Source organism: Chiloscyllium plagiosum, unplaced genomic scaffold (assembly GCF_037043375.1).
Source record: "Chiloscyllium plagiosum isolate Xiang-an unplaced genomic scaffold, Cpla_swu_hap1 HiC_scaffold_3, whole genome shotgun sequence".
Lineage (NCBI taxonomy): Eukaryota > Metazoa > Chordata > Chondrichthyes > Orectolobiformes > Hemiscylliidae > Chiloscyllium > Chiloscyllium plagiosum.
The window spans coordinates 79,623,825-79,637,149 of NW_028270141.1; the positions used below are offsets into that span (position 1 = coordinate 79,623,825).

The following is a 13,325-nucleotide window of genomic DNA, read 5'->3' on the forward strand; positions in this document are numbered from 1 at the left end:
ATGGGAGGTGTTTAGATCCATTTTGGAAGGAGAGATGTCTATTAAAATACCTGTTATCAGATTATGACATTAATGCTTCACAGATTCCATTCTGGTGAGTCCTGGTTGGAAGTGTTACCCAGATAAACTGGACAGGAACACAATCTGTATGTGCACACAATGCTTGGAAGGGGCAAGCAACCCAGCATGTGTGACTGGAATTGGAAGTAGAGAGGAAAATTGAAATCCTCACGTACTGGACCACATATGACTCTTCCCCCTCATCCATTTCCTGTGGGAAATTGAACTTTCTCAGGATTTATTTATCAGGTCAGAACAAAAATAATCTGTGATTCGTCTGCCTCTTTTCTGTATCCAAAATCAAAAAAGGTCTGTTCATTAGTTTTGCATTGAATGCAATGGGTTTTTAACTTTAAAAGGCTGAACCATTTTCCCTTTATTATTCTGTTGTCAAACTGTATCAATTTGCCATTGGAGAAGATGTTATCAGTCATCCGCACACATGGCGAAGTGTTTTCTCTTCTGTCGGCATTGTGTCACTAATCTTTAAAGCCAGGTAAAGCCTGCGTTTGATAAACTGTTGTTTAATAACCGTGGGTGTAAAATGCGATGCTGTCTTCTTTCCCAACAGCAGAAATTGCGTTATGTGTGTCTGAGAAATGTACCGATTGCACTGTGTGACTGAAATCGGAGTTCCTGTCTAAAGGGTTTTGTAAGTTACCCCAGGCACCGCAACTTCCTGATGCAACGAAGTACTGTTTGAGCTAAAGTTATGTCGAGATAATGAGAAAAACAAGTAAGTTAGTCGACTGCTTGCAGGACTTTGTTTTCTAAATTTAAAAACCAAGCTAGAGAAGGGTTGATGGGCTGGATGGCAGTGTGATTTATTTTTAACTGATCCTACATTTGATGATTATGCTTCTTAAGGGTCGGGGAAAGATCATAAGAGGAAATGGGGGGAGGGGTAATAACTGAATGCATAGGAAACGTTTTAAACTGATTTCTCTCCTGTGATGTGATGCACATGTTAAAGCAGATGAAATGATATGATATTCAATTTATACCAGATTAAACCTAAGTTTTTGATTTTTGTCATTTTTAACTGTTGATTCTTCATAGTCCGTTACGAAAGACAGACTGAAACAGTGGCTCTTTGAGCAGTTTATATACATTATTTGAACAAGTTGCCTCCCTGGTAGCTGTTATTTTCCGTGATATATTTGCCTGCTTATATTCTTATGCGGTGTCTTGGGCACACATTAAACTAAAGACCTTGGTTAAATGAAAGTTGCTGTTGCAGTTCCACATATTTATTCTGTGAAGGCTTTTGCCAACTTCACCTAAATTTCAGTGTCTGAGCACGATAAGAAATTGGAAGGTTTGTGGGTACAGAGTGGATAGTGCATGGACAAACAGTCAAAGGCGAGAAGGCATATGGGCTTCTTGGTTGTATTAATAGTAATTGAATCAAAAGAGTGGAAGTTATGCGGAACCTTCATAAAACACTGGCTAGCCCCCATCCAGAATGTTGTGGTCAATTCTGGGCACCATACTTTCGAAAGGATGTAGATTTTTGAAGTGGTGCAGGAACATTTAGCAGACATAGATGACTTCAGTTGTTTATAATGAGTACAGAAATTAGAGTTATTTTACATGGAACAGAGGTTAAGAGGTGATTGATACAAGTATTCAAAAGCATGGCTAGAATAAATAAGGACAAACTTGCCATTGGCAGAGTGCTGGTAATCAGAGGACATTAAAATACTGGTAAATTAATCAGATGCAATATGAGGAAAAATGTTTCCAAAGCCAATTACAATCTGGTATACATGACAGATTGATAGAAGCAGATTCAGTCATAACTTTCAAAAAGGACTTCCACAACCTCTAAAAGAGAAAACATATGACTCTATGACTCTATTTGCAGACTGGGTTATAGAGAAAGATAAGTGCGAGGTGATGCACTTGGGCAGGACAGACAAGGCAAAGGAACACATGATGAAAGTTAGGATCCTAAGAAGCTTTATGGTGTGCATTAAACTAGAGTCAAGATTAGAGTGGTGCCGGAAAAGCACAGCACGTCAGGCAGCATCTGAGGAGCAGGAAAATCTGGAGCAGGATTTTCCTGCTCCTTGGATGCTGCCTGACTTGCTATGCTTTCCAGCACCACTCTAATCTTGACTCTGATCTCCAGCATCTGCAGTCCTCACTTTCGCCCTGTCCATTAACCTAGTCCTTTAGGGATTTAGGAGATATATGTAAAGTTGTTAAGAAGGTATATGGTGTAACTTTATTAGTCAAGGCATAGAGTTTGAAGAGCAGAGATGTTAGTACTATAAAACAATGGTTCGGCTATAGCAGGAGTATTGTGTGCAGTTCTGGAATTCACATTACAGGAAGGATGTATTAGCATTGGGGAGGAGGCAGGGGAGATTTACCGCGATGCTTCCTAGGCTGGAGAATTTGATGAGAGGTTGGACAGACAGTGGTTATTCTCCTTGGAGTAGAGAAGAGATTGGGGGTGGGGGGGGGGGGGGGTGGCGCGGAAAACGACATGATTGAGAATTATACAATTATTATAGGTATAGTTAGGATAGACAGGAAGAAACTTTGTCACGATGGAGGGCTCAATGACCAGGGGTTGTAAATTTAAGCTAAAGGTCAAAAGGCTTACAGGAGATGTGAGAAATACTTTTTCAGCCAGAGGGTATTGGGAATCTGGAACTCATTGCCTGGAAGGGTGGTGAAGGCAGAACCCCTCAGTAACATTTAAGAAGTATTTAGATATGCACTTGTGATGTCAAGGCATACAAGGCTACACGCCAAGTTCTGAAAAATCGGATTAGAATAGTTAGCTGGTTGTTTTTGATGGAACATACAGGATGGGCAGAAGCTCTCCATGACAGTATGAAGAGTAGGGTGTGGAATCAATTAGCTATTCAATCAAAGAACCCACAGATATGTAACAACCTCTACTTCGTGATGGGATCCCACCACTGCACATTTGTTTGAGGTGGAATATTGAATATCTTGCTTGGATAATGGAAGTGACTATTGTTATGCATTACAGCAAACCTAAGAAATAAAGAACTGAATCTAACTCAATGAACAAAATCAATTTTCTAGTTTAAAAGGTATAGACAGGAGTTCAAACTAACAATAACTAAAATAGAAAGCTGAGTTAACCTTGTTGAGAAATGCACAGATGCAATGAAAATTCAAAGCGCAGTGCTTTGAGTGTACCAAGGAATTAGAACAGTTTGATGAATAATCACAGTGTTGATATCATTTAAATTCTATCTAATTTAACCTAATTAGCAGTAGGTTACAAAACAATTGCCCATTTTCTATTTATATTGTTTATACATTTTTTCACCTATCTGTCGGTACTCCTAAAATGCTAGGCAAAAATAATTGAAGGCTTGATGATAAATGTCACTCTCTTGAAGCATGCTGTGACCATAAGGCATAGGAGGAAAAACAGGCTAGTCAGCCCAAGTCTACTTTGCTATTCAACGAGATCATGGATGATCTGATCATCCTCAACTCCACTTTCTTCAGAACTCTTGATTGCTTCACTGATTAATAATCTCTCTATCTCAGCCTTGAATATGCTTAATGACCTAGTCTTAATATTCTGTGGTATAGAATTCCACAAATTCACTACCTTCTTAGAGAAGAAATTCCTCCTTATCTATTCCTTTATTTTTGAGACTATGCCCTTTTGGTCATAGACTTTCCCACATATAGAGGCGACTTTTTCAAATCTAGCCATCAAGTTCCCTCAGAATCTTATATGTTTCAATAAGATCACCCCTCATTCTTCTAAATAGCAGTGAATACAGGCCCAAGTTAATCCACATGAGACAGACCCTCCATACCTGCTCTTCACTGCCTCCAATGGTAATGTATCATTTCCAGCGGGGGTCTGACCAATGTCTCATGTAGTTCCCTTTTATACTCCATTCCCTTTGGAATAAAAGCCAAAATTCCATTGGCCTTCCCTATTACCTCCTGAAATTGATTGCTATCTTAGAAACAAATTACTGTAGATGCTGGAATCTGTACTGAAAGTAATGAATGCTGGAGATCATAGCACGTCAGACAGCATCCATGGAGAGAGAGAGAGAAGCTAACATTTCCAGCCTAGATGACTCTTCATCAGAACTACGATGAAGAGTCACTTAGACTTGAAATGTTAGCTTGTTGTCTCTCCATGGATGCTGTCTAACCCACTATAATCTCCAGCATTTGTTGTTATGAATGCTATCTTTTTGTGATTAATGCTGTCAAATTCCTCTGTTCTACAGCTTTCTGCAGTCTTTCTGTCATTAAATATTCAGCACCTCCTGCAAAAGTGCATGGCCTCATGTTTTCACACATTATATTCCGTTTGCCAAATTTTTGTCCACTCTTTAATCATGTCTGAATCCCTCTGTAGACTCTCTGTGTCATCCTCATCACTTGCCTTCCCCCCCCCACAACCCCCTCCCTATTTTTGTGATATTGCAAACTTTCTTGGAGGACATTCACTTTCCAACATAATGGCCTCTTATCTGATTAAGTAGCCGAATGTGATATCTTAGGAGAAGGTGATGGGCAAGCTGAAAAGTCTGAAGGTTGATAAGAACCCCAAACTGAATGGCCTCCTATGAGGGTTCTGAAGGAAATAGTTGAGAAGATTGTCGAGGCATTGGTGGTGGTCTTTCATGAATTGGGTTTGAGCTATAGGGAGAAGCCAAATAGACTGGAGCTATTTTCCCTAGAGCATCGGAGGCTGAGATGTTACCTTATAGAAGTTCATAAAATCATGAGGGGCATGGATAGGTTGACTAGTGAAGGTATTTTCTCCAAAACTCGAGGGCATAGGTTTAAAGTTTGAGGGGAAAGATTTAAAAGGGACCTAATGGGCAACGTTTTCATGCAGAGGGTCGTGCATGTATGGAATGAGCTACAAGAGGAAGTGGTAGAGGGTGGTAGAATTACAACATTTAAGAGACATCTGAATAGGTATATGAATAGGAAGGGTTAAGAGGGATGTGGGCCAAATGGAGGTAATAGCCTAGTGGTATTATTGCTGGACTGTTAATCCAGAGACATAGATAATGTTCTGGGATTGGGTTTGAATCCTGCACAGCAGATGGTGGAATTTGAATTCAAAGAAAAATCTGGAATTAGGAGTAATGATGACCATGAAACCATTGTTGGAAAAACCATTTGGTTTGGCCTACATCTGACTCCAGACCCATAACAATGTGGCTGACTCTTAATTGTCCTCTGGGAAATTAGGGATGAGCAATACATGCTGGCCTAGCAAGCGACACTCTTATCCTATGAATTAATTTTTGAAAATACTGGCAAGTGGGATTAGATTAATTTAGGACGAGTTGGACGGAAGGGTCTGTTTCCATGCTGTATATCTCTATGACTCGCTGTATCAAGTTGCTGTGATAAGTTTGCTCATTTTCCCTGCAGTCACACTCTGGTCTACACCACTTGCATGAACCTTGGACAATTGGAGGGGCCTCATACTTGCATCACCTGAAGTTACACGTTCCTATCCCTGATCACAGATGAATCTTGAATTACTTTAGAAAGGTGTAAGCACCCTCTAGAGCAAAGCATACGGGTAGCTTCCTTCTTCCCTGATGGGCCACAATGTCTGCAGCTCAGACTCCAATTTCTTTAATCAGCTTCAAATTTCCTTGAGCTGCACACCCTAACTATGGATGTGTTCACTCTGGAAGACATTTTCGTATCCAGCAACCTCCACATATTGCAGTAGTAACACTGTGTTGCCATCACTACCATATTTGGTTTAATTATAAATGAATGACACTAGATTTCCTGCACTTGCAAAATTGGGTTCCATTGTGTATAAGTGGTCCAAAATAGCACCAGAAGTTGGAGGTGTTACTGAGTGTAACTGATATGCATAAAATGGACAAATTATACTGGCAGTAAGCATGTAACAGGGATTTGATGCCAACTCTCCCATTCTGGAGCTTAACGTTCCAGCTACTGCCATCTCCAAACCTCACCTTGGTTGAACCTGTGTTCAGTAGCAGGAGTGTCTGCTGAATGTAAAGGGATCATCAAAACATTTCATTTTGGTTGCTGATTGATTTTTTGTTTGCTCACTGTGAGTGTAGCATTTGGTGGTTTCCAGAATTGTTTAAAGAAGGATTTCCTCTTTGCTTCAAGGTTTCTGTAAAAAAGTCACTTGCGTTGTGACTTTTGCCACTGATTGCTCCAGAAATTAACATAATTTTCACACAGTTTGGAAAATCTTTTTCCTTTGTCCCACCTCCTCAAAGGCAGCCAGTGTGGAATTCTGGAATATGCTCCCACCTTGTTGCTCATTAATTGTGTTCTCCTTGGCCTGCACACAGTGACACTGCCTGCTCCTGCCAGAATGCAAGTCCCTTTTGAGAGACGCAGTCTGGCTTTGAACAGTGCTGGTGTTAAAAAGAATTGGGCCTCCTACTGAGAGTCTCAGCAGAGGTAACACTGGCTGAACTCAGCTCTCCTGCAAATCAGCAGGCAGTCCAGATGAAAAGGAAAACAACATGAGCATTTGTACAGCACTATTTGCAACACCAATCATCTCAAAACACTTTTCAGCCAATCAAGTACTTTTTAAAATATAATCCAATTTGTAGAGTAGGAATTGTGGGAGCCCCATTGTTTATAGCAAACTCCCACAAACAACACTGTGATAGCAACTAAGTCATTTTCTTTCTGTGATGTTTGAAGGATAATCATTGTTTAGGATATTGGGGCTAACTCCCGTTCAATATAGTGTCCTGGGATTTTTCCATCTAAGTAGCCAAATGGTTGCAGTTTCATATCTCATTTGAAAGACGGCATCTCTGATATTGCATTGCTCCCTTGTTGCAATGTCAGTCTTAATTATTGAGCTCCAGTTTGTAGAGTTGTACATGACCCCAGATTTTTGAGACTTGGTAGTAAGTGTCATATTATCTGAGCTGTGGCTGGTATTTGCTAAGAGTGATGACCATATCAGAATTAATGGGCACAGATTAGTGATATTGAGCAACCTGCCCCTGTATTTGGACTCTATTTTGCAATTTGAATTTCACATGGATTCTTGTGAGCTTGTCATTTTAGGAGGTAATATGAAGGTGTACAAGGTGGTGAAATCTATGAATACTTTTGATCAGGGCAAAGGTTTTGTTCTTAGTGTGAATTGTTTGCACTCAGGTCATTTCATAGGATCAAAAGAACATGAGAACGAGAAGCAGTAGTAGGCAATTCAGCCCACTAGCTTGCTCCTCCATTTGATTCGATCATGGCTGATTTCACCTCAGCCTCAACTCTACTTTCCTGTCTACCCTCCATAATACTTCAATCCATTACTAATTAAAAATCCATCTACCTCCTACTTAAATCTCGATCCCCTTCACCGTCAGGACTGACCACCTGAAGGTGCTGGGTATTTGGTTCGGGGGGGGCTGGGGCATGCGCCAAGTCTTGGGAGGAGCGTATCAGCAAAGTGAGGCAGAAACTGGGCAGATGGAAGCTACGGTCGCTCTCCATCGCCGGAAAAAACCTGGTCATCAGGTGTGAGGCACTGTCATTGCTATTAGACGTGGAACAGGTCTGGCCTATTCCCAGAAACTGTGCCGCTGCAGTCACCTGGGCCATCTTCCAGTTTATATGGAGGTGAAAGATGGACCGGGTCCGAAGGGACTCGCTGTACAAAGATCTGGGCAATGGGGGAAAAAATACACCCAATGCCACCCTCATCCTGATGGCCACCTTTGTGTGTGGCTGCATCAAGCTGTGCGTGGATCCCCGGTACGCAAACACCAAATGCACCTTACCCCTCCACTTCTCTGTCTTCACCTCACCCCCCTGCACCCCTTCCCACACCCCCATCCCACCCTCTCCCAATCCCCCTTTTCCACCACATCCATTCCCTCCCCCACACAACATATCCAATCCTCACCCACCATATGCTATGACCCTTCCCTCTCCACCCCAGCCACACTCAGACTCACCGAAAACCCCACCCCGAACCCTGCCACATATTCACTATTCCCCCGCCCCCCTCCCGTGTACACTTCAAACTTTCTGAGGCCGAACGGTCTGTCCTCAGGAAAAAGCTCACATTTGTACTCCTCTGCCTCCACCTCAACAAATTTAAGATCGGCCATGACGTGGAGCTTTTCTTCCACTGCCTCAGCCTCCGTGCCATCTTCTTTGACAAAAACTCCCGACTTCCCTCAGATTAGATTAGATTAGATTAGATTCCTTACAGTGTGGAAACAGGTCTTAGGCCCAACAAGTCCACACCAACCCTCCGAAGAGTAACCCACCCAGACCCATTTCCCTCTGACTAATGCACCTAACACTACGGGCAATTTAGCATGGCCAATTCACCTGACCTACACATCTTTGGACTGTGGGAGGAAACCGGAGCACTGGAGGAAACCCACGCAGACACGGGGAGGATGTGCAAACTCCACTCAGACAGTCGCCTGAGGCTGACCCCTTCTCCTGACTCCAACCTTCCTCCTCCACTTGGTCACCACCTCCTTTATATCGCAGAGGCCGAACGCCAACTCTTCGACACCACATCCTACCTCCCTCTTGCCCATGACCCCACCACAACCCATCATGCCCAAATCCAAGACACCATCAGCACCCTCATTTCCTCTGGTGATCTCCCAGTCCCATACTGCCTGGTTCTACCTGCTCCCCAAGATCCACAAGCCCAACTACCCTGGCCAACCCGTCACCTTGGCATGCTCCTGCACCACAAACATCATCTCGTCCTACCTCGACTCCATCGTTTCTTCCTTAGTTCAGACACTTCCCACCTACATCACCAACTACACCCTCCCTATCTTCAATAACTTTCTGTTCCCTAGCCCACAGTGTCTTTCTCTTCATTATGGATGTGGTGTACTTATACATGTCCATACCCCACAAGGACAACCTTCAGGCCCTCTGCTTCTTCCTCTCCAGTCCCCCTCCACTAATACCCTCCTCCGCCTCTTCAAACTGGTTCCCACCCTCAAAAGCATTTCCTTTAACTCCTCCCATTTTGTTAAATCAACGGGGTGGCCATGGTTACCTGGATGGGCCCTAGCTACGTCTGCCTCTATGTCGGCCTTATCGAACAGTTCCTCTTCAGCACCTTCACAGGCACTTTACCCTAACTCTTCCACCATTACATCGATGGCTGCATCGATGCAGCATCCTGGGCCCAGGCTGAACTGGAGCAGTTCATCGACTTCGCCCACAACTTCCACCCCTCCCTCATATTCACTTGGTCCATCTCAGACACCTCCCTCCCCTTTCTTGACCTTACCATTTCCATCTCCGGTGACAGTCACCATACGGACGTTTACTATAAACCTACAGACTCCCATAACTACCTGGACTACACCTCCTCCCACCTAGTATCCTGCAAAAACTCTGTCCCTTTCTCCCAATTCCTCCGCTTCTGCTGCATCTGTGTGGATGGGGAGACAGTCCACTCGCAAGCATCGCAGATGCCCACCTATTTTGAACAATGCGCTTTTCCTCCCTCCATCATTCAGACAGCTCTCTCCCATTCCCCGTTCCGCTGCTCTAACCCCCCCCCCCCCCCAACGTAATAAGGACAGAGACCCCTTGACCTCACCTACCACCCCACCAGTCTCCGCATCCAATGCATCATCCTCAAACACTTCCACCAACTCCAAATAGACTCCACCACCAAGGACATCTTTCTCTCCTCACCCCTGTCTGCCTTCCACAAGGACCGTTCCCTCTGACAGTGCTTGGTTCACACCACCCTCACCATCAAACCCCAGAACCTTCCCCTGCGACCAGAAAAGATGCAAAACCTGCCAGTGAGCCCCAAACAATCTTTCCAGGTGAGACAGAGGTTCACCTGCCTCTCTTCCAAATTATTTTACTGCATCAGGTGCTCCCGATGTGGTCTTATCCACATTGGGGAGATCAAGCGTAAACGTAGGGAACTGTTCTCCTAGCATCTCAATCGGGCCCGCAACAGCCTACCAGACTTCCCATTTCAATTCCGCTAACTGCTCCCTTTCCGACATGACCATCCTTGGCCTCCTCTGCCGCCAAAACAAACCACAGTGTCTATTGGAGGAACAAGACTTAATCTTCCGCCTGGACACACTACAGTCTGGAGGACTCAACATTGAGTTCTGCAATTTCAAATTAACTCCCTCCCCATCCCCTGACTCCCTTCCCAGCCCCTTCCTCTCCCTGCCACTGCTCCAGATTCATTCCTCCCGTTGACCAACCAGGTCATACCCTCTACCTGTCTTTATTTCATCACCCTGCCCCCGCCTCCCCCTTCATTTGCAGATCCCCACCCCCGTCCTGAAGAAGGGTTATACCCGAAACATTGACTTCTTCACCTCCTGTTGCTGCTTGGCTTGCTGTGTTCTTCTAGCCTCCTGCCTGTCTACTTGCTGGAGTTTCTGCAGGGTGCCTATGTTCAATTTCTATCTACCCTGGAATAACAACCAGCTGACCAGTGGAAAATCCAGGCTTTTGTTTCTTTTGGCACTTGATCTATTGTTTGAAACTGTTTTGGTGGGATAATTGGTTGCTAAGTAGCCCCTGCCAGCATTTACTGTTGATTTATGATAAAATGACAAAGGATCATGAACTTTATCATTTATTCTAAATCAAGTGTTTTATTCAATGCATTCTTTAAATAGCTTTTATATATTATTTAATTCTCTGTAAAAGCGCAATGTTTAAGTATGATGTTGACATGTAAAGACGATGATTGCTCATGAAAACCATTTCACTAGGGGATTTGCACTTAGTGGTTGATTCTAAAATTTATGTAAACTAAATTTTAAAAGCATCTTAAGCAAAAATGTAAGCCTGGTATTGGAATGTCATGGCAGATGCTTAAGGGGATAAAGTGATGTTGGAGGTGTGCGATGATGCTGAGGAGGATGGGCAGCAGTTGGATAGCCGTTGTGAGAGTTATCGTGATGTTTGTACTTCAAAGTCTTCATTCATATTTCCCCTGAAACCCTTGATGCCCTTGCATAACAATAATGTACCTATGCCTGTCTTAAAAATACTCAATGACTCCACCTCCACCATCTTCTGAGGTAAAGAGTTCCAATATTGCAAAATCCTCTGAAAGAAAAATGGGTGTCCTCATCTCTGTCCTAAAAGGTGCATCCCTAATTTTACAACAATGCTGCCTAGTTCTGGACTGATTAACAAGAGGGAATAACTTTCCGTGTCTAACTTGTCTCGACCATTCAGGATCTCAAACACTTCAATCAAGTAACTCCTCACTCTGCAAACTTCAGTGGAAATGAACTCAGACTGTCCTCATAAGACAACAAGTTCATTTCATGTATCAATGTAGTGAACCTCCTGTGAAATGCCTCCAATGCATTTACATTTCCCTAAATAAGGAGACAAAAACTGGACACAGTTTTTGATATGTGGTCTCAACATTGCCCTGCATAAGTAAGGCATTACTTTTATGTTCAATTCCTCTTGTATCTCATTAACCCTCTTGGTTATATGCTATACAACATACTAACTTCTTGTGATTTAGGCTGCAGTGGAACATTAAATCCCTTTGCAACGCAGATTTCTAGTCACCCTCCATTTAGGTTATCCTCTGCCTTTTTATTCTACCTGTCAAATTGAATAAGTTCATGTTTTGCTATCTAATGCTCAAGTTGCTATTCACTAAACCTATCTGTATCCTTCTGAAAGTTCCTTATATTTTCTTCATAGCATACTTTCCTGTTTATCTTTGTGAAATCTGTAAATTTGGCTGCCACGACTTTATTTCTGTTATCTAAGTCATTGATATAAATTGTAAAAAATTGAGGCTTCAGCATAGATCCCTGCAGGACTCCACTCATCACATCCTGCCAATTGGGTAAAGACCCATAAGTGCTGACTCATTATTTTCTACCAGCCAGTCAGTAATCTGTTTATGCTAATATGTTACCCTCTGCATTATGAGCTTTAAGCTTCGGCAATAAACTTTGATTTGGCTCTTTATCAAATGATTCCTGGAAATCCACGTACAGTACATCTACTGGATCCCCTTTATCCTTAGGACACATTATTCCTTCAAAGAAGTCTAATAAATTAGTTAAACATGATTTTCTCATTACAAATCTGGGCTGACTCTTTCTGATTACCTTGAGTTTTTCGAAGTGCACAGCTAGATGTTCAGCTAACTTTTTTTTGTTTTTCACCTCCTCCCTTGTGGATTAGATTTGCTACATTCTAATCTGATGGACGCTTTTGTGTATCAAATGGATTGTGGAATATTAATACCAATGCATCTACTAACTCATTAGCCACCTCTGTAATGGCCCTTGGATGAAGTTCGTCTGGACACGAGACATGTCAACCCATGGCTCTGTCAGTTTGCATAGTAGCCCTTCTCTAGTGAATCTAATTTTACTAAGTTCCTCTCTCTCTTCTATCTCCTAATTTACAGCTATTACCAGAATGATTTTTGTACCCCTGTAGCGCAGGCAGTAGCAAAGTATTTGTTAATTCTACCAATCATTTCCTTATTTTCTACTATTAACACCCCATTCACACTTGCTGGAGGACCAATACTTGTTCTTTTTCTTGATAAGTATGTGTAGAAACTCTTGTTATCCATTTGCAGCTAGTTTCTTTTCATAGTCTAGTTTCTTCCTCCTAACCGACCTTTAGTCATACTCTGCTGTTACCTGCAGTCATCTGACCTGCATGATTGGACCTCCCTTTTGAAGTTTTCTTTGCAGTAGGAATATATTTTTCTGAAATAGCCCCTTAAATGTCTGCCATGTGTTTCATTTGATCTATTACCTAGCTTAGTAAGCCAGTTTGCTTCAGCTCGTTCAGCATTTGTGCCCATACAATTGACCTAAAATACTAATCTTAGACCCAATATTCTCCTTTTCAAACTCGGTGTAAAATTCAATCATATTGTGGTTGCTGCTACTTAAAGTTGTCTTGACTCTGAGGTCATTAATTAATCTTGTCAGGTCACACAACATCTAGTCGACTATAACCTGCTTTCTTGTTGGTTCCAGAACATGCTGTTCTAAGAAATTACCTAGAAAGCAATCTATAAATCCTATATACAGGATACTACTGCCAATCTGATTTTGTTAATTTTATGTTTAAAGTCATTCATGATCATTGGTGTCTCTTTGCTGCAAATATCCAATATTTCATCTTGTATACTCCATCATACTGTGTGGTTACTGTTGCAGGGCCTGTAAAGTAGTTGGCTGTTAGTTGGCTCCTCCTAATACACCTGTAATGTCTTCTTTACTTTACTA

General features: G+C 42.5%; 1 protein-coding gene across 1 annotated transcript in view; it reads left to right on the top strand.

Moving 5' to 3' along the window:
- The first annotated feature begins 681 nt into the window (after positions 1–681).
- Positions 682–13,325, top strand: part of cep85l (centrosomal protein 85L) — a 303,075-nt gene continuing 290,431 nt past the window's right edge. The window contains exon 1 of the mRNA XM_043684467.2: positions 682–796. Within this exon, the coding sequence (XP_043540402.2) occupies positions 784–796 (13 nt within the window). The 5' untranslated portion in view covers positions 682–783. The remainder of the gene's footprint in view (positions 797–13,325) is intronic.